Here is a 19337-nt window from a genome sequence, read left to right as displayed (position 1 = left end):
CATACAAGGTAAGGCTGCAGGATGGATCTGGGTCATATCTGCACTGTTGCTTGTCCCTTGCCTCTTCATCCCCATAAATATTTTTCTTGTGGGGTCTTCTTCACATGCTCACTGCATGACCCACTTGCCCCTAGGGCTGAGGACTGGACTGATGAGATTTAAGGCATAGGTAAGGAAAAGAAGAAGCAGCATTGCAGAGAACAGGGCCATGCAGCAGGCATGCCCCAGTGCCCAGGCCTGGTGGGCACAGGCAGGGAGCCAGCGTGATGTGTCACTGTGGCACAAAGGGAGCACCTGGGGGACTGCAGCCAAAACCACAGAGGAGTGTAATGTGGCACTGCTGTTTTGGGAACATGGGCCAGGGGAGGAGCGTGTGTAAAGCAAGAAACTGGATTTTGTCCCATTTTTCCTCAGGCTTTCCCTGTGGATGTGAGTTATTCATTCCTATAGGTCTCACCTTCCATGCAGCAAAGCTGTTTGCTCCCCACTGTCACCATGGGCAGCCCTGACACATCAGGGAGTCCCACTGGGATGCCCTTTGCTGGGACTTCAGAGAGGGTGCTAATCCTGCACCTTGCACTGCCAGCCCTGAGTGCAGGTGGGACTGGACTGAGACTGTGGATGAGGAGATTCAGCTCTTTGTCATGTGGGGGGGAAGAGATCTTCCATCCCCAAGTGTGGTCCCTGGGCAGGGTATGGGTGGTTGAGCTCTGGGGCAGAAATGTGCAGCCTTTTTTCCTGAATTTGTTTGTAACTTCTGTGTTTGTGTCACTTCTTTGTTTATGCATTTTTGTTCAATGAGAGGGTCCTCTGGGGATTTCTTCATGTGAAGTTGCTGCTTAACATTAGTTTAATTTGAGCAAAGGTTTTTGCCTGGACTCCATTATCAATTCCCAGCTCTCTGCATCTGCTAACTAGCATCAGCCACCTCTGTCTCTTTCTTTCTTCTGTTCCTGCCCTTAGCATATTTGGCATCTCTGCACACTGGTGCAGTATTTCTCATGTTGGGCACTGCAAGAGCATGGATCTGTTTAACTGCAAATGTTTAAAGTGACATTAATGATGCTCAGTAGGATGTACTGACTAGTGTTTTCCTGAAGGAGGATTTGGAAATGGTTCTTATGCTATTGCCAAACCTCACATACCAACAGTAATACTGAGGGACTGGGAAATGCTGATCTATATCACTAAAAGTGCTGTAAAAGCCTCAGAGCTACAGTGACTGCTCACATGGTGTTTCATGGACCAGACTTGCAGTTTTAGAGCACTAAATTTCTTTTCAGTCCTGGTGTTCCCAGCAAACCTGTTGCTCAGCACTGGGGTCACAGTGTAGCCCAGCAAGGAAGGGGTTACAACGACACAAAATGCATTGTAAATCCCCAGCAAATGACTTGGACCAACCACCAAAACCAGAGCTGACACTTCCTCAGCGTGGCTCCATGGTGCAGTTTGTGCCTGGCTTCCCTCTCCCCTGTGTCTCCTCCTTCCCCTCCCAGCAGCATGGAGTAGGTGCTGCCTAAAATCTAGGCTCAGAATAATTTCTCTTCTTTTTTCCCCAATAAATTGAGTCTCCAGAGAGTCTCAGGGTGCCCAGGGACCTTTGAGGAGGTCCCTTCTCCAGGCACTCAAGCATTCAAATGCAGTAAATGCATTGGAGGTGGGGAAGGTTGTAAGCATGAGGATTTTGGCACAAGCATGGGTGTTCACTATGCTGTTCTCTGTCATGAACAAGCTGAGAAACCCTGCCCAGAGCCTGTGCCCCCCAAGCAGAGTGAGTGTGTGCCTGTCCCTGACAGTCCCTGCAGGAGCACCCTGAGAGCCTGAGCTGGGCAGGGGGAGCGGCAGGCTGGGGGATTACAGGGTTTTCTGGGTGGACTGAGAATACAGAAGTTTTGGGTTTGGATGTGTGTGATATGTCAGTGGTCTGAAGGCAAGGAACATACATGGGGAAGATGGAACAACAGTTCATGGACAGTCTCTGTTATTTTTACTGCAATAGTGTAAAAGGTGTGGATGAACGGACTGATATGAACCTAGCTAGTCCCAGCTGGTGTGTGGCACAGGCAAAAAGAAAAAAATATAGGAAAAGATCAAAAATCTGTCTGCAGTGTACTAGGCCCCCTGTGCTGATGGGGCTCATGCCCATCTTGTATGGTAGAGTGGCACATGACAGTGCCATGGCAGCATCACGTTTGTCTGCCTCCAGTTCTGCTGCCCAAATCAACAAGAGTCTCATCTGAGAGTGCTCTGGGGAAAACCAGGTACAAACAAACCCCTTGTCAGGTTTCCAAGAGAGAGGGGAGGCAGGAAGGCCCCCCCTGGCACTGACACAGCCCTGGAGAGGGCTGTACTGAAATGCCAAGCAAAAGCACAGCCCCTGCTGCCTGCACAGCCTGCACCTAAATCCCCTGGTGCCAGGCTTCTCCCAGGACACTCCCTTTACCCACCACACACAGGGCACTGGCCATGGCCAAGCGTGTGCCCACGCTGCTGAGCCTGGAGAAAGGACCCCACATTTCCCTTCTTCCCAGCCAAACTGCAGCTCCATGGCTGGGGCTCGCTCAGCACCCCAGCCGCAAACACGGCCTGGATAAGCAAGACATAAAGTGCTGTTTGCTCCAGGGCTAATTAGAGCTATTGTACCAATTATTCTATGAAAGAATCGGTGCCCTCAGCTCCACGGAGCGAATCCCAGTGCACAGGACCGTGGTGTCCAGGTGCTGGGACTCTCCCAGCCCTGCTGTCCCTGCCCAGCCCCAGCAGCTCCTGCCTCGCTGCGCTGCTCTCGGTCAGCAGCTCATGGACAGCCCCTGTCATTGTCCCCATCAACAGCCCCGTGCCATTGTCCCCATCAACAGCCCCGTGCCATTGTCCCCACCGGGAACGTGACAAGGAGCTGCAGCCCTGCTGGCCGACAGCCCCACGGGGGCTGGGGAGCTCTGCCTTCCCAACAGAGGCTGTGCCACCCTCCCGTCATGGGCACAGATCTGCTGCTTCAAACCCAGCATTGCTGAGTCCTGTGATCTGGTGATTTCACAGCGTGGCACAATGTTTGCTACATCCTTGGTTTTTTCCCCTTCATTTTTGTTCTCTCAAGCCCCTCAAGGCTGGATATTAGATGGGCTATTTGCTTAAGGAAACAAAAAAGGGTTTTCCAGCTCTCCTGTTCACAGACAAAAGGCTTTAAAGTACAAGCCAGAGGGTTTAGGAAGCAGCAGATAAAAGCAATTTTCCAATGGTTCTCTTAATATATTCTGAAAAACAGGGAGTTGTAGCTAGGCTTGTGATTGGTTTTGGATTTAACTCCTAACCCTAATGTCAGATTTTGGATAAAACACCTAGCCTGAGGATGGGGATGCTGCATTCTTGTATTGGGAAGGGTGAGTGTGTGTGCACTGTCTGGTCCCCAGGAGGGGCTGGGGGGATGAGTGGCAGCAGCTGCACACCCCTGGCAGTCACTCAAAAGCCTTTGGAGCTCTCCTGCACCGTGGGGCTGATGAATGGCACCACTCTGGCACAGTGGTGTCAGAGCCTTGAGCAGGGCACAGGATGGAGAATGGGATGATCCATGGAGGACTCAGAAACTGTAATGGAAGGGAAAGGAACATAACTGGATCCTGAGCACACAGAGCTGATCTGTCCTGCTTAGCAGGGCTTGTCCTAGGCTGGAGTGGCTCCTCCTGGGGTGTTCACCCCATGGCTGGTGCAGGCAGCTCTGCCCCAGAGTTCCCAACGTGCTGCTACCTGCTCCCTGGACTGCAGCAAAGTCCTTTTTCAACCTTTCCTTAAAAACTGGGATGACTTCTGGGATAGGACTCAGGGAGGGAGGGCACAGTATCTCCCCACTGGTGCCTGCAGACCTGTGTGGAAGACAGCCCTGCCTCCAAAGAACCCCCTGCATCCCTGCCATTCTTTGCTTTTTAAGGATTTCAAAGGGGTACAAACACATGGGGAAAGCACGCGCCAGGGCCAGGCTCACCTCCCAGCCTCACAGATGGTGCCAGCCCTGACGCCAGCCGTGTCAGGAGCCATGGTGGGCTCCTGACAGATTTTCCTGCAGACACGCTGCAGAGTCAGGAGGCTGAGAGCAGCCCATGTCCCCACGTGGTCACACGTGTTGCTGGGGGACAGGGCTCAGAGCCCCTGGTGCACAGAGCCGGGTGCTGACTGGCTGGCAGAAAGCAGGAATCGCACACACACGGGAGACAAATGCCTCGCTAGAGACATCCAATTCCCTAAGGAGCTTCTAGGAGCAATGGTTACCCTGAGAGCCTCTCTGGTGCACCCCTCAGCATCTCCTGCCCTCAGCCTGTGTGAGTGATGCTGTTTGTCTTGCAGGGCAGGGTATGATGGTGGAGCTGGGGGTGCACTGTACATCAAACCTGAGGGTGCAGAAAGGGAGAGGGAAGCTTGGATTCCTTGGCTTTGCAGGGCAGGAGGAGCAGGGGCTGTGAGCTCCCAGGAGAGTCTGGACTCCCTGGCTGTGGAGCTGCATCCCAGCACTGCCATGCCCTGGTGTGATGAGGAGCTTGAGGTGAAAGGTGGGAGACACAGTGAGGGGCTCACTGCAGGGTGTGAGTGCTGCCTGAGGAAGGGTGGGAGAGGGAGGATGCAGCCAGCAATAGGGGCAGCAGTGAAAAAACAAACTGAACGGAACAAAAAAAACCCAACCTCAACCCTTGGTGGCAGCCTGCCAGCTCCAGCTGGTTTCATAAGGACATTTCAGCCTAAAAATACACAAATACTCAGCCAAAAAAAGTCAAATCTTTCTGCGCCAAATCTGTCACCCACAGCCCTTCACAAGGCAGGAAGAAATTCCTGTTGGGTCTGTCAGTTGGAGATGAGAACAGATTATCTGGGGTTCAGGACTGTGGTTCAGTAGGTGTCCCTGGGGGGATGCCCTGTGCTGTGTTTAGAGATGGTGCTGGCTGCTCCTCACCACCAAGCAAAATGTGAAAAGAGGAGAGATCGTTTCCAAGCTCTTGCAGTGTCTCCTCCTCCAGGCAGTGTGAACTACCTCAGCTCCTACCCTTTTGGTGTGAGCTTTGCCAAAATGGGGACAGCCCCGATCTGATGAGCCCATTTAATTGTGTCTCATTAAATACCAATTTACTTGGGGTGTCAAGATTTTACTAATCCTAGGCCAAAGACAACACACTCACAATGCAACACAGAATGAAAAATGGCAGGGAGGTGGCAGGTACTGCCATGCCTTTGTGCTCAGGGAGTGAACTACCCATGTATCTTCTCTGCTCCTCCTTGCAGGGCAGTCTGTACCTCCTGTGTCTCTTCAGAGCTGTTCCCCAAAAGAGGGGGGGTCTGGGGAGCTCTGCCTCTGCCCTGGGGTCTGAGAGGGCCAAGTGGGATGGGCACTATGAAGAGATCCAATATCTTAGGATGAGGCTGTGCTATGCAGAGTCCTGCAGACCTCTCTGCCAAAGAAGCTCAATCCTCCTGCTTTCCTGTCAGCATTTGGGGGGATAGGAAGGTGACTTAACACATGTTGTCAAGATAATCTGATGTGGTCTCCACTCTGCTTTGAGCCAACAGAGGCAGCCCCTGGAGAGTTTATACCCAATTTTGGCAAAATTGGGCGTTCCAGATGGATGAAGACTTAGGGGGGGATGCTGGAAAACATCCAGCTGATTTACAAAACAATGTCTTTCCAATTGTTCTCTTCCTCCACCTCACACTCAGCCCTAGGTGAAGCCATACAATAACAGCAATTCCTTAATTTATGAGGATAATAACAAAACCTAAGACCTCTCCCAAGCCCAAGCCCTGCAAGGCTATAACAGGCTGAAGCTCATGGTGGGCGTGTCTCCCTCACCTTGCACTGCCAAGAAACAGCCCCACTCCAGAGCCAGCACCAGCACCAGCACCAGCATTGCAGAGCTGCTCCTCCCTGGAAATAGATTTGCATCTCATTTGTGGGAATGGAGCAAGGTTGGTGATTCCAGTCAACCAGCTCTGGCCTTTATGGACTGTTTTGTTTTTCTTGTTGTAGGGGAACTTGATTATTCAGTGCTGGTGGGCATATTTACTTACTGGGGTAAATTAAACCATAAATTCAGACAAATGTACCTACCTCTACACTTGTGATGTATTTTTCCTTTCTGCTTTATTGGGCCTCAAGACACAAAGGTGCATTGTTCAATAAACAGTGCAATGCAAGTCATCCCAATTAATTGGATTGTTCCATTTATGCTGCTACTGCCTCCAATTAAATGCAAGGGAGCACAAGTGACAGGCACGAGTAAGATGGGTGTGCAGAAAACCATATTCTAATGCAAAAACTGTGATGGGAAAATGGAATCTACACACCTGATGGGAATATTAATGCAAAACCATGACCTATAATTTTTCTTTTTTCAGTCTGGGCGTGCCAGAAACAATTGCAGCTCATTAAAATGGATCATGTCCTGACAGTCCTGCATAATGACCAAGTCCCACAAGTCCCATGGTTTAAATGTTTGCCTTGCTGGTGAAGCCAGCAAAGTAAATGTTTAGACCATGGGACTTGTGGGATGTGGACATTATCATAGAGCTGCATGGTCCTGCTCGACTAGACACAGGAAACTGCAGCAAACCTCCAAGACCCCTTCTCTCTTTTAAACCCGGTGTTATCAGAGAAAGAGTGAAGGGAAAAAGAACAAACCCAAGAGCGCCAGTGCGGGTTGGAGCTCTGGAGTTCATCTGGCCCATCCCCCTTTTCAAAGCAGGACAAACTTCAAAGTTAAATTCAGTTTGAAAATTAGCTCAGGTGGCTCAGTGTTGGGCACTTCCAAGGATGGAGATTTTACAGCCTCTCTGGGCAGTCTGTTCCAATGCTGCCTTGTCAGGGCTCAATCTGGAAGCCATTCACCACATCACAACAACATCTGGCTCTACTTTCTTCACTGCTTTTTTGATGCAAAGTGTGTGTTGGCACGTGGGATGCAGTAAGAATCAGTAGGGAAGGTGATAGCGACGTGAAAAGACAATTCTTTTGCAAGAAAATAGATCAGAAAACAGTCCCACACAAGATGGGGTGAGAAGGAAGGCACTGCAGTATTTTCTTCTGAGTCTGGTGCCATTTTTCTGTGAGGCCCTGCCAGACCAATTCTTGAAGATGAAATAACCAAAGTGTTGTCCAGTTTGGGGTTGGTATTTGGCACAGACTTGAGATGTCAGTGCCGTGGTTAGCTGTGCTAGAGCAACAAACACAATTGCATCTCTTTCTCCACTGAGCAGTGAGGTCTGTATCCCTCTTCAGAGGCATCTCTCTCTTCCTTGGCTCCTGATGGAGGGAGCCAAAGGCAACAAACTTCCTAGCCCTGACACCTCTGATATGTGTGAAGATGGATGGGTTGAATGCAGGCCTAAAATATTTTACATTTTCACGGTAATTTCACAGCCCTGGCATTATCAAATGATCTTTCAAAGTACTTGGAAGCAGGAGGAGAAGAACTTGAGATAGGTTCTGGCTTTTTTGTGTCTGTGTACTTGCAAACTGTCTCTGCCTACACATCTTGCAGGGCCTGTTCCTGTTTGGAGATGCACAGGGAAAATTAGTGCTCATGTGGATGCTCTGTCTGCTCCATTTCCCCCCTGAAGTTTGGAGGCTGCTCAAAGCCAGTCCCCATCCCTGGGTGCTTAAGACCAGACTTGCCCTATGTGATGCACTCCACTGACCAGCCTAGTTAGGAACTTGAGGCTAGGAAACACAAGACAATTTTAAAATCTGAACAAAAGTCGGGCGTTAAGGAAACCAGCTGGAAACCTCTGTTTTGCTGATTTTGAAAGCAAAATGTGGGTCACAGATGTGCTTCTACAGACAGAAACCGGCTGGAGAAGAAAAAGACATCAGCATTGCCCAGACTCTTTGATGATCAGAGGTAGATTTAGCTCCTAGGCACAGAGACAAGAAAGGAAGAGGAGACTAAGTAGGAATAAAAACATAATCAAGATATTAGGAATGTGGAACGCAACCCACCCGTAAATTTGCCTTAGGGAACTACAAAAAAATGCAGTAACAAAAAAGGATGAAACCAATTGCTACATCTTACTCTCTTCCCTTGTCTTACCTTCCTTATGGTTTTGTTTTTTTCAGTCCAAGACACAGGGGGTCCATTACAGAACCTTCCCTCTTCCTCCTTTGTAAAAGTGCTGTTTTCTACTGCTCCTTTGCAGCAGCTACGAAATCCTTGCTAAGGACTGGCTGACTTTAGAGCCCAAAAGAAACAAAGCTTTGCAGGAAATCCATACTTGTCTGCATGTATCAGAGGCTAGAAAGCAATGTGCTCTGGCCCATCCGGCTCCAGAAGGGAGCTAACACTCACTTCTTTTTTAGTCTAACACAAAAGATTAAACTTATTTTCAGTGAAATTGATGACAGACTGGTAAGAGCCGTGCTGCTGACCCTTGCAGGCTGTTGATTAGCCTGTGACTTGGTCTCCCAGGGGCTGCAACAGAAGGCCTGTTGTTCCAGCCACTTAAAAAAGCTCAAGGTAAAGCACTGGAAGAACAATTAAAGACAACAGCAGCACTGACTCAGAGAAGCCCAGGTGGTGGTTCCCTAGAAATTGCCAAGCAGCAGGGGGAGGCTCTGAAAGCATTCAGGGCATTTGGGGGGTGGTTCCTGGGGTGAAGTGCCCAGAGCACTCCTGAAGGTCTCACCTGTGCTGGCCACAACACGACCTGGTCACTTGGTGCCTTCAGGCTCTGTGACATGTGCTGAGCAGCCGTGGAGCACAATCTCCAGCTCCTGCAGGAAACCTCCCTCCTGCCAGCAAAATGCCAGCCCCTAAGGCTTAACACCAAGAGAAGCCTGAAATGAAATGCTAGTGCAGCTTACTGCCTGTCACTGTTTCTCAGACATTGGGGAACTTAGAATTCACTTCTTGTCTGGAATTTATTTTTCTCAGCCTTAATGAAAAGACATTTTGTAGTTGTTAGTATTTTAAATTGAGTATGAGTGTCAATAAAGACAAGACTTTTCCCAGGGTGGGGAAAAAATATAAAACTGTCTCAAATCTTCCACTCATGCAAAAGTAAACAACCCCAAAGCATTGAAGAATTAAATAAAATATGTGCTTCTTTTCACTGGGAGTTCACTGGCCATGAATAAGTGCCATCTGAGCTCTCACTTGCACCACCATCTCCTGTGGTGGCACCAAGGCCTAGAGGTGCAGAAGGATATGTTTTGGTGCCTTGCCTGTGACAACATCTGTGCTCCCAGTGGTGGAACCACCAGAGGCTCCTGAACACCTGCAGGGCTGTAAATGAGAAGGACTTTGTAATCTCCAGCTTCCCCATCCCACCTGGCCCAGAGAGAAAAGATGTCCAGCCACAGCACAACTCACAGTGCAGCTAAGGAGAGAGGCATCACACCACTGCCCTGGCACAGAGGGTCATCCATCCTCATCTGGATGCAGGAGATTTTGTCAGAGACACCAGAATTCATTTGGCTGGGCTGCAACCCCTAGATTGCAATTGCTGTGAATGCTACAGCACAGAGGCTCTTCAGTTGATGTCTAGAAACTGATTGTGGTTTCAGAGCTCTTGCTGATGAATTGCACAGCAGCTGGTCATACTGGGAGGGCTCTGCTTATTATTTTCAACTGCTATCTTGCATGGAAGGAAAATCAAAATACTTTCCTCAAGGTAATTGGTGCTAAAACAATTGAAGGTTTTTTCACAAAGTTGTAATGCAATTAGGACTGGCATTTTAGATAATTTATATCTCTAAAGGTATGTTTATGCCATCATACCCTTATTTTGTGGAAAAAAAAAGAAAAAAAGGAAAAAGAAAAAGCTGCTGGCAAGAGAAAGCTTATTTTGCTACTACAGGCAATGAAATACAGATTAAAACCATCATCCACCTAGTACTGATTAAAAGGCAGCAGAATGCCAGGATCATCTCTGAGGTGTGATCATGGTTGGGTGGGAAGCTGTGTCACCAACCACACATCTGCAGGTTTCCCATCCAGTTTTCCATCAATGCCAAATGATGTTTCATCACTTGCCTTCTGCTGCAGCACCTCAAGAGCTGCTCTCCCCAGCTGCCCTGCCAGCTTGGGTGGGAGCAGCTGGTGCAGCTGGGAGCACCAGCCCCACCACACAGAGCAAAACCAGCAGCCACACCAGTGCCTGGGCTGTGTGTTTGATACCCAGGAACACCCCAAGCAGAGATGCCAGACAATCCAAACACAATAACAACTCCAGAAGTGCATGAAACAGCTGCTGAACTTGTTGATGTGGGATATTGTGACAGACAAAAGCATGGACATAGCATTGCCTGACCCCATTGGGAAGCTTCTGTTTCCCTGATTACCAAAAGGTCCAAGGGTACAGCTGGGGAGATGAATGCTCTCTGCCTGCCTGCTCCTTATGTTTCTGCTTAACCACCTTTGGCTGACTCTTGCCCAAGACACAGTCCAGGGCCTGGGGCATTTTGCCTGACTGTAACAGATGCTGTGGTTGAAATTATGGGATGAAAGCCTTTGGTCTCCTGCCCTAGGTGGAAGCAAATGTATTGGATCAATTATCATTACAAATAGGTCTGAACTGAAGCTGGGGAGACACTGAACATCTCTTCAGAGCCGCAGCAGCCATTTATGGGTGGATGTCCTGTCCTCATGACAGTATGAGCCAAAGCCATGGATTCAGACAATTCCCACTGAATGACATCTGGATTTGGTCCCTAATGGTAGAGAAGTCACTGACTGCATTACAAGAGTAACTCAATACCCCTGGAAAAGTAAAGATGTCCCTTAGCCTTGGTTGTAATCCAGCTGACCTATCAGTACACTGTACAACTACAGAAAGTACAGTGGGAAAGAAAAGCAAACAGAGGAAAGAAAAGCAAACCCAAGAGCTGTACTGCTGTACAAAGCAGGTGGTCACACCCTTCTGTTCTCAGTCAGACAAAGGAGCCATCTGCTGTGCCCACAGGTTGATCTGCCTACACTCACTAGATCCATGTTTGCAAAAACCTACCTTGAGACATTTGGGAGCTGTTTGGGAACCTGGCCTTGAGGCCACAGACCTGACCCCAGACTGGCCAAGAGGGGACATGAATGTCCTGCCTGATCCTTTGTGCTTTGCAGTGGCCTGTGACACAACACACATCCCAAACTGAGCAGAGACACGTTTAGCTCCACTGCTATGAGATCATTCACTTCAGTTAAAACTTTAACAAATCAAATGCAGCTTGTTAACATGCAAGGCCATGGAAGGGATACTCACTACTGGGCTGAGTCGTTAAGCTGGTATTCCCGGGACCGGTTGAAGCATTCCTGGATCCCAGAGTCTGCCCAGAGCCTCATCATAGCTGACAGCAGCTCTGGGGAGAAGGGCTCTGTGTCCTCCATCCGACTCACGACATCGCAGACCATCTTGGCATCAGCCTGCAGAGGAAAGAAACAAGAGCTCACGTAGGTGCTTCAGGCAGAACTTGGAGCCAGAGATTTCAGAAACAGTTCACCAAACCATCAGGAGTAAAGAGGCCATGTTTCTCAGGATGGGATTTAGCATCCACACTGTGTGATCCAGCTGAAAGGGCAAAAGGAGGATGGAGGAAGGAAATCACAAGGAAAAAGATTGTTTGTGCAATCCACCTCATATCAACAAGTATTTCTATTCAACAGACAAAGCAGTCTGCACTGCACGTGTGGAATTTCATGGGAACAGATAGGAATTCATACATGTACAAGGATATTTAAAATTGTTAGCAGCAACGCCTTGCTTTAACTGAAAGTGGAAACTTGCTGAAGTGGGGGCTTTGTATCAGAAAGAACAGCAGAAAGACTCCAGAAACAATCTTGTCCAGATGCTGGTTTACTGCTTTTCCTAATTTCTTGTTTTTTGCAATGAGCCCTTGCTAGGAGGGCTAATTCATGTTAATGCAGACCACCTTGGCTGGCTGTGGTGCTCTGTGACTCAGAGGGGGAGGAATCTCCCACGGCTACAGAGCATGGCAGTGAGGGCAGGGCCAGCTGGCCATTTTTAGATGGAATCTTTTTCGGTGAGAAAAAATGAGATTCACTGGGACAGCAACATTTTCTGGAGGATAGTGCTCTGACACAACTTGGGTCTGGAAGATGTCTCAGATTTAGGATGGGAATGTCTAGACAGACTTGGAATAGCTGAGTTCAGCCTTCCTGTAATAGTCCACAGTGGCTGATGCCTCACTTGTTTGTGAAGAAGGACACCCAAATTCATGACCCCCTCTGCTTGCTCTGCAAGAAGTAAACTCCCACAGCACCCACAGACTCCTGAAACCCTTGGGATGCTGACTAATCTGCAGAGCTTTTCTTTCATTGCTTTGAAAATCTCATATTTCTACTAGCTGAAACAAACCCAGTTATTATTGCTATAATTAATTGGAAAAGAGGAGCTCTTGTTCCTTGTGCGTGTGCAGCAAACTTGTGAAGATTTCTTGTTTTACTCTCTTGTCTCTTGTGTGCTAGACTGAACCCATTCTTGGCCAAATGCAGGTGGAAATCTTTGCCTTCCAGGGTGTTTGATCTAAGCCAGCAAGTGCAGACCAGAAACACAAATCTTGAGAAGGGATTGCAGGTTCTGCTCATGCTTTGCTGGGAACATTAGAAGTGCCATCATTGAGGAGCACCACAATAACCTTTTTGTATGGATGGGAATGACAAGTGTACGGCAGGGTCTGCATGGTCAGGATGAAAACTCTGTAACCTCTTTGTTGAACACCGAAACTGTGGAAAAATTGTAGGGCACCAAACTGAAAGCACTGGAGACTGAAGCTGCTGGAGATTTTAGTGCTCAATGAAAGAGCCTCAGGTGCCTTGAACATCCAGCCTTTATGGGCTGACGAAGTCTCAGTACTGTATGTCTCAGTATTGTATCCCATAAAACTTAATGGGGTGGACTCTATGCTTTGAAGGCTTTATGAACATAAAATCTATCTCACAGGGCACTTTACTTCATATTTTAGTGCCCAGGAATCCTCCCAGCCCTCTGTACAGACTCTGCTCATTTTGGAGAAAAAATATTGGTGACTCACACCTCAAAGCCAAGACAAACGAAGAACCTTGAAGAGTTCAGTTAATTTCAAAAGCTTGTTTTCTGCCCTGGAGTGCTTTGTGAGCTGAGTGAATATTCATAAATCATCTGTAGGGTTTGCCTGCCCTGCTGGAGCAGCAGTTCTGCTCTTTTCACAGACTCTAAATGACATAAAACCTGGTAATGGCTGCAGTCTGCCTTGGCCCCAGTATTTGTGTATGGGTGATGCATGAAAAGCATCCATGCTTCCAGTCAGGTAGAAGGATGTCTAGAAGGATGTCTTTGTATGTTATCTGGACTGCTGGAGGGGGTTACAGGTGTAAGTCACAGATCTGTCCATCTGTCTGCGATGCCAAAGCACATTTGAAGCTCTCCAGCTGTCGTGGGCATGGTCTGGGCTTCTTCTGAGTTTTGTGGATTGAACTGCAGGCTGCTCTTTGCAAAACATCAGAGGCAATGGCACAGACATCATATTTTCTGTGCTGGGAAATAGCTGCATCACCTTTTCAACTACTGAGACTTGTGGCAGTTCCCTGTGAGTAAGACCCAGCACAGGGGGGTTTTGAGCAGAAGACAGAGATGAACAGCAATGACAAGGCAGAATGGGAGTGACCAGGCACAGACATTTCTGGCTGTAGTTTTCTGTGAGTCTGTTGGGCCAGAAGTGGGGCTGAGCATGTAGGGCAGGGGATTATTTTGGTACATGCTCCTCTGCAGTAACTGGAGGTCCCTTTTGGGGACAGGAGAGGCTCTGCTCTCACAGTGTGGACACCTGCCTGCAGGGCAGACAGAGTCAGCAGGCTGAAACAGGGGAAGATCTCAAAGGAAAGTTTATTGCTTCTGCTGAACAGTGGTAACAATATTCCAGACTTAGTTTTATTTTGCAGAATGAACCACTCAACTCTTGGTTTTACAGATTCAGAAAAAGCAGGTGCAATGAGTACTTTTAAAATACCCCTTCCCCCTGCCAAGGCTGAAGTCCCTCTGTCAAGGAGCATGGGGCCATCCAGGAGTTCAGGCATTTGTTAGATGATTTAACGAGCAATTAAGGATCCAAGAAGAGAAGATACCCCTTTCTTTTCTCACTCTCCAGGCTGTGTCTCAAGCTGGGAATGACATTAAAATCTCCAACTCCCCCTGGGCCCAGCAGGTAGATTTTTAAATACTGCCTGATTGACTTTTCCCTGCCTGCCTCCCCTGGGTGTGCTGCTCCTGCTTTTCCTGAGGTGAGAGGAGCTGAGCCTCCTGCCACGCTCTGCCTCTGTACTGCAGCCAGCAATTAAATAAAGCAAAACAAAACAGGCAAACCAGCCCCCCCATTCCCTTGCCTTGCAGTTCCCACCCGACAGGGCTGCTGTTAATGAACACCACGGTGGTATTTCAGCTACCTCGGGAGCTAAAAATAGGCAGAGCTTGGTCCCTGGGATTGCTGGAAGGAGCTACAAAATGGTGCAGGGCTCATTCCACTACTGCTGCCTCTGCCATTCCCAGCTGTTCTGTCTTCTGTCTTGGAACAAAACATCTGGGAGGAGGGCAAGAGGTCAGGCTGGTCTCCTTTGTGCTGGTTCTTACCCAGCACGAGCATCCCAGCCTGTCTCTGCAGCATTCTGACACGTCCTGCCGCCACTCCCCAGCGGCTTGCACCTTCCATAGCAGGTGAAACCTCAACACCTGAGCTGAATGCCTTTGGGCAGCTCATTATGGAGAGTGGGGTTTGACACTTTGTGTCACTCCTGGATGCTGATTCCATCCACCTACAGCAGGAGAATTAAAGCTGGCTGGGCATGGCCTGGGGAGACAGCTCAGCTGAGCTTAGAGACTGTGGTAAAGTGAAATTAGACATCCAGCCTTTAGACATCAAGCCAAGAGACCAAATAAGGCTTTACTAAAGAACAGACCTCCATTCTGGTTGGGGAATGGAGAGGGCTCTGTAAGGCCAGGGCAGGGTCTGAAATCCACAGGCAGATGTGAACAAGAAGCTTGTAAACACAGTGGGCATGTGTCATTCCTAACCCCAGGTTGTGGGCATACCTGTGCACCACAAATCCAGTTCAAAAGGGGATCTGTTCTCTCCCTAACCTGGATATAACTGCAGTTATTTAATTGTCTCCCATATGTCACTGTCACCAAGCTCACAGCCTGCGCTCAGCATTCCAAACTTGTGACTTCACTTGCAACAGCCACACAGCCCAATTAATGTGTTACCTGGCTGGAAGGGAGAGGGGCCCCTCCCTGCAATCTGACACTACTGGCAGTGGTGTTTGTCTCTGCAAGCAGGTTATTTTCCATCACCCTGATACAGACCACCCCTAATTACTTGTTTCTCACCACCACCCATGACTGGTGCCCACAAAGACACCAGCAAAGCTGCTGCCCTGGCTGCTGTAGAGCCAGACTGGAGTAGGACCCAGGTACTCATCTCTGACTACCCCAGGGCAAATCCTAGCTCTGATTCTTTGAAGTTGCCTGGACACTGACTAGGACATTTTCTATTTTAATTTTTTTTCCAAAAGGAATAGTTTTATGGAAGGAGAATTTTAAGGGAGAGGCAAAACCTTGTGTGAATCTGTGTGGTACAAATCTGCTAAACCTTACAGAGCTGTGCTGTGTTACAGCCAATAGAGGTATGAGCTGGTGTGCCACACTGTACTGTCCTTTCCTTTTGGAGAACTAAATCCCAGTAAATATCAATTTTTTTTGCTATTATTTGCTCTGATTAATGATACTTGGCACTTAGCCTGTCTCAAAGGTTAACCCTGGGGCAATTTCATTTGGTGGCTGGTTGTACCAGGAGCTGTTTCTCAGAACATATCAGAAAATCCATGCAGTGGGGGAAAAGATGAGCACTATAAGCACTCCAGTTTGGCTGGGGGTAGGCAAATCAGCACAGTACCAGCCATCAGCAAGCAATCTTGTGGAAATAGTCATGAGTCATGAACCTGGGGATAATCACACTGATGTCTAGAGACCATCCAGCACCCAGAAAGGACATCCTTGGAAGGGAAGCCTTGTGGGGGACCAGATCCTGATCTCAGGGCACAGCAGTACGTGCCTCTGCTGCTCCAGTGAGAAATGATGTCCTGTAACTTCACGGAAGAACGTGTCTCATAAACTGAAAACCTCCCCCTTCTCCTTACAGACTGTCTCAGAAATACGGACCCCACTTCCAGCCAAAGAGTGGTTGCATTGCAGCAAAAGCCAGTGATTTTCAGTCTGATTAAATCCTGGAAACAAAGCATAGCTGGTGAATATGTCTTTTCCAGAGACATCCAGGGCCCAGCTCCAAGTCCATAGAAGTTTTTGGAGACACTGAATAAATAGCTACATGTACGACTCTCCCCCTCACTCTCCCTCTCTTTCTCACACATCTGTGTTTCAGAGCTGACCTCTCAATCTGTGGAAGTCTGTCTGGCATTAAGCAGCTGCTGTGCATCGTGGGAGAGACAGCTTTCCTCCTGCACCCTTCCATCTACCCTCAGAACATTTAATTGAGGCCTCCCACCTTGGCTTGGCATTTGGCTTGCTGAGAGATCCTGGAAGGCACTGAGCAGGTAAAAATCTATCCAGTGGCTTATTAATATCTATCCCTTTGGAGATTACCTTGAGGTGGGCACCCAAACTTCACCTCTTCACTCTCGTTAGTTGGAGGTGGAAATGCAAAAAGCTCTGGACAGAGACGCCAGTGGTCTGGGAAATGGGGTTTACCCAAAAGCTCAGCGTAGTGCTGTCTTGCAGTCTGCATCACCCAGCAAAGCTAAGCCTAAAACGTTAAGTTAGGGATGGCTGGCTTTCCACGGAGTCACAGCAGCCATCCACCCTCATGCAAACCTCTCACAAAAAGGTTGGCTGACTTGGATACAATGCTGAAGGGCTGCTGTCTGTCTGGGGGCAGACAGACTTGTGTACAGAAAACACAACCAGGCAGCCACGGTGACATCCAGATCTTGTGATCTTGTGCTGTCCGGCTGGCAGTTAGCACAGCCTGGTTTTCACATCCTTCTGGAGCCAAGACGGCACCATTGCCTCTGACTATCTTGGCCAAACAGTTCTGTGTGTCTGGGAAGTGGTCTAGGATCTCTAGCCTGAAACCTTGTTATAGCTGGTTTTTTTCTGTTTGCTGCTTCCTGTTTGGGCAGACATTGAGCAGGACTGATATTGCAGATCATGATGATTCTTACAGCAGGCCAACTGCTCTGTGTTCAGTACTACCTTCATTCCCATTCTGGATGATACTGCAGTTGACCAAATAAAATTTGCCAGGCCTTATGTGGGTATTACCCTCTTTTCCCCTTCTTCAACACATATAAAATAATATTCCTGGTTTGCTTGGACTGATGACTGTCTGGCAATGCAGAGACTGGATAATGCATGGACTAGACTCAGCTCTTGGGCTGCCAGCTGCCCACCACCACAGTAAGAATTCCTATAGCTCCACATCCTGTAGAAAATAGTGGTTCATTCACTACTGGGGGAAAAATCCACGACCCAACAACACAGAACTCAACCTGCAAGGACAAGTTATTTCCTGAATTTGCTTTTTTCTAGGAAATGTAGGGTCCTCCCCTCTTCTCTAGGAGCTCAGAGTAGCTCCAGAGCTGGGCGAGACAAACACGGTAGGTAGCTGACCTGATTTTTCCAAGCAAGAATGGGGAAGCCAGAAAGCATGTGTTAAATGGTCTCAAAATAGGTCCTGACCCACTAGCTGCAAAGGCAGGAAAGAAAACAGCACTCTGTTCATCCCAGTCCCCTCTATTTCAAGAAGAGGGCATCCCCAAGAGTCCAAGAGCCACTGCAGGCTCCCCCAGCATCGCTCCAAGAACCGGATGCTTTAATGGGCCCTCTGCCCTACAAGAACTGAGCAAAGGGTCTGGGTACAGAACCTGAGAGCCCAAATGTCATCCCTCACTGAGGACTTTCAGGCCATGCAGGCACAGACAGCACTGCCCACCAGGGAGGGGATGAGGCAGAGAGTCACAGATGGGGGACATTAGCCGCATGGCTTCATGCTCTGCAGGGAACAGCTCTGCCGCAGTGCTGAGGAGCAGGCTGGAAACATGGAAAGATGAGAGAGCAAAATCCTTGCAGCTTACTGCCCTTCTCCTCTCCCTAATATCCTCTGCTGGGTAGAAGTCCATAAAATGTAAGAGCACTGGAGTATTTGTGCTGCAGTAAACGGGCAGGGAAATGCCTGAGATGCCACAGTGAGAACACAGGTGGGGGAGCTGCACTGGCTCCTGGCATTTGTAAAATAAATGGATATTTTCCATTCATTGCAACGCGGATGGCTGAGGCTGAACAGAGTGGGAGTGGTGGTGATTCTGTGGGAACTCACTCTGGGTTTGGGAATTCCTGATGTCTTTAGCCTGTGCATCTTCCACTCCTGACATGTCCTTAAGATTTTCCACACCAACATCCCTCTGGGTGACGCTGTTAAAAGTGGCAGGGCAGAGGGGACAGTTTCGTTCCAAGCTTTCCCACCACAAAGGGGGAAAACAGCCTTTGTCTTTGGACCAGAAAGGGAAACCAGCTCCTGTGGTGGGTGCATTCCTGGGAGAAAGATTTTTTTAACATCTCTGGCTAAATGCCACTTGTGTATGATGGTTTATAGGGCAGTGCCTTCCTGCTGGGAAGTTGTGCAGTGCTGGAACCTAGTAATTAGTTTAATGCTCAGAGCTTGATGCTGAACGGTGGGTGCTAATCTCCACTCTACAATTAATCTCACAGATTTACCAGTGCCTCTGTGATGAGGGACTAAGCCTGTGGGTTACATTCAATTGTCCCTGAAGAAAGAGATGGTGTTTCAACCTGAAAGAGCCCTGTTTCACTTTATGGTCCTTTTTTACTTGATCTCTGTTGAAGATATATACCTAAAGGAAAACAGGGAGAGGGAGAATCTCTCCCTTCGCCCCAACCCTGTTAAATTTCATCTCCTTGTCGCCTCTTTTCTTCTCATAACCCATAATTTCTTCTGTAAACCATAACTGGCATATCTGGGTAGGGATTTCGTACTGCCCTCCACTGACAGAGCAGTCAGTAGGTTTGCTGTGCATACTCAAGCTTTGTGCCTGATGTGGGGGGGATCTCAAAATTATTTCTTGCATTGCTGATGTGACATTAGTCATCACAGCAGCCAAAGAATACTGATTCTTCCACTTGGCAGCAGAACTGAAAAATTAGGTGGTGTTAAAAATCAGCTTGGATGAAACGTGGATTCTCCTGCGAACCCAAAATCCTCTGAAAAATTTAATTTCACATCCAGCAAAAGCACTTGCCTTAAGTCCTATCAAAATATTTTGAGTTATTTAGGTGCTCAGTATTAT

General features: G+C 48.4%; 1 protein-coding gene across 1 annotated transcript in view; it reads right to left on the bottom strand.

Moving 5' to 3' along the window:
• Positions 1 to 19337, bottom strand: part of GNAO1 (G protein subunit alpha o1) — a 92023-nt gene that overhangs the window by 28754 nt on the left and 43932 nt on the right. The window contains exon 3 of the mRNA XM_014307733.2: positions 11230 to 11390. Within this exon, the coding sequence (XP_014163208.1) occupies positions 11230 to 11390 (161 nt within the window). The remainder of the gene's footprint in view (positions 1 to 11229; positions 11391 to 19337) is intronic.

The sequence above is a fragment of the Geospiza fortis genome, unplaced genomic scaffold, assembly GCF_000277835.1.
Source record: "Geospiza fortis unplaced genomic scaffold, GeoFor_1.0 scaffold97, whole genome shotgun sequence".
Lineage (NCBI taxonomy): Eukaryota > Metazoa > Chordata > Aves > Passeriformes > Thraupidae > Geospiza > Geospiza fortis.
This window is presented reverse-complemented; position numbering and strand designations above follow the sequence as displayed.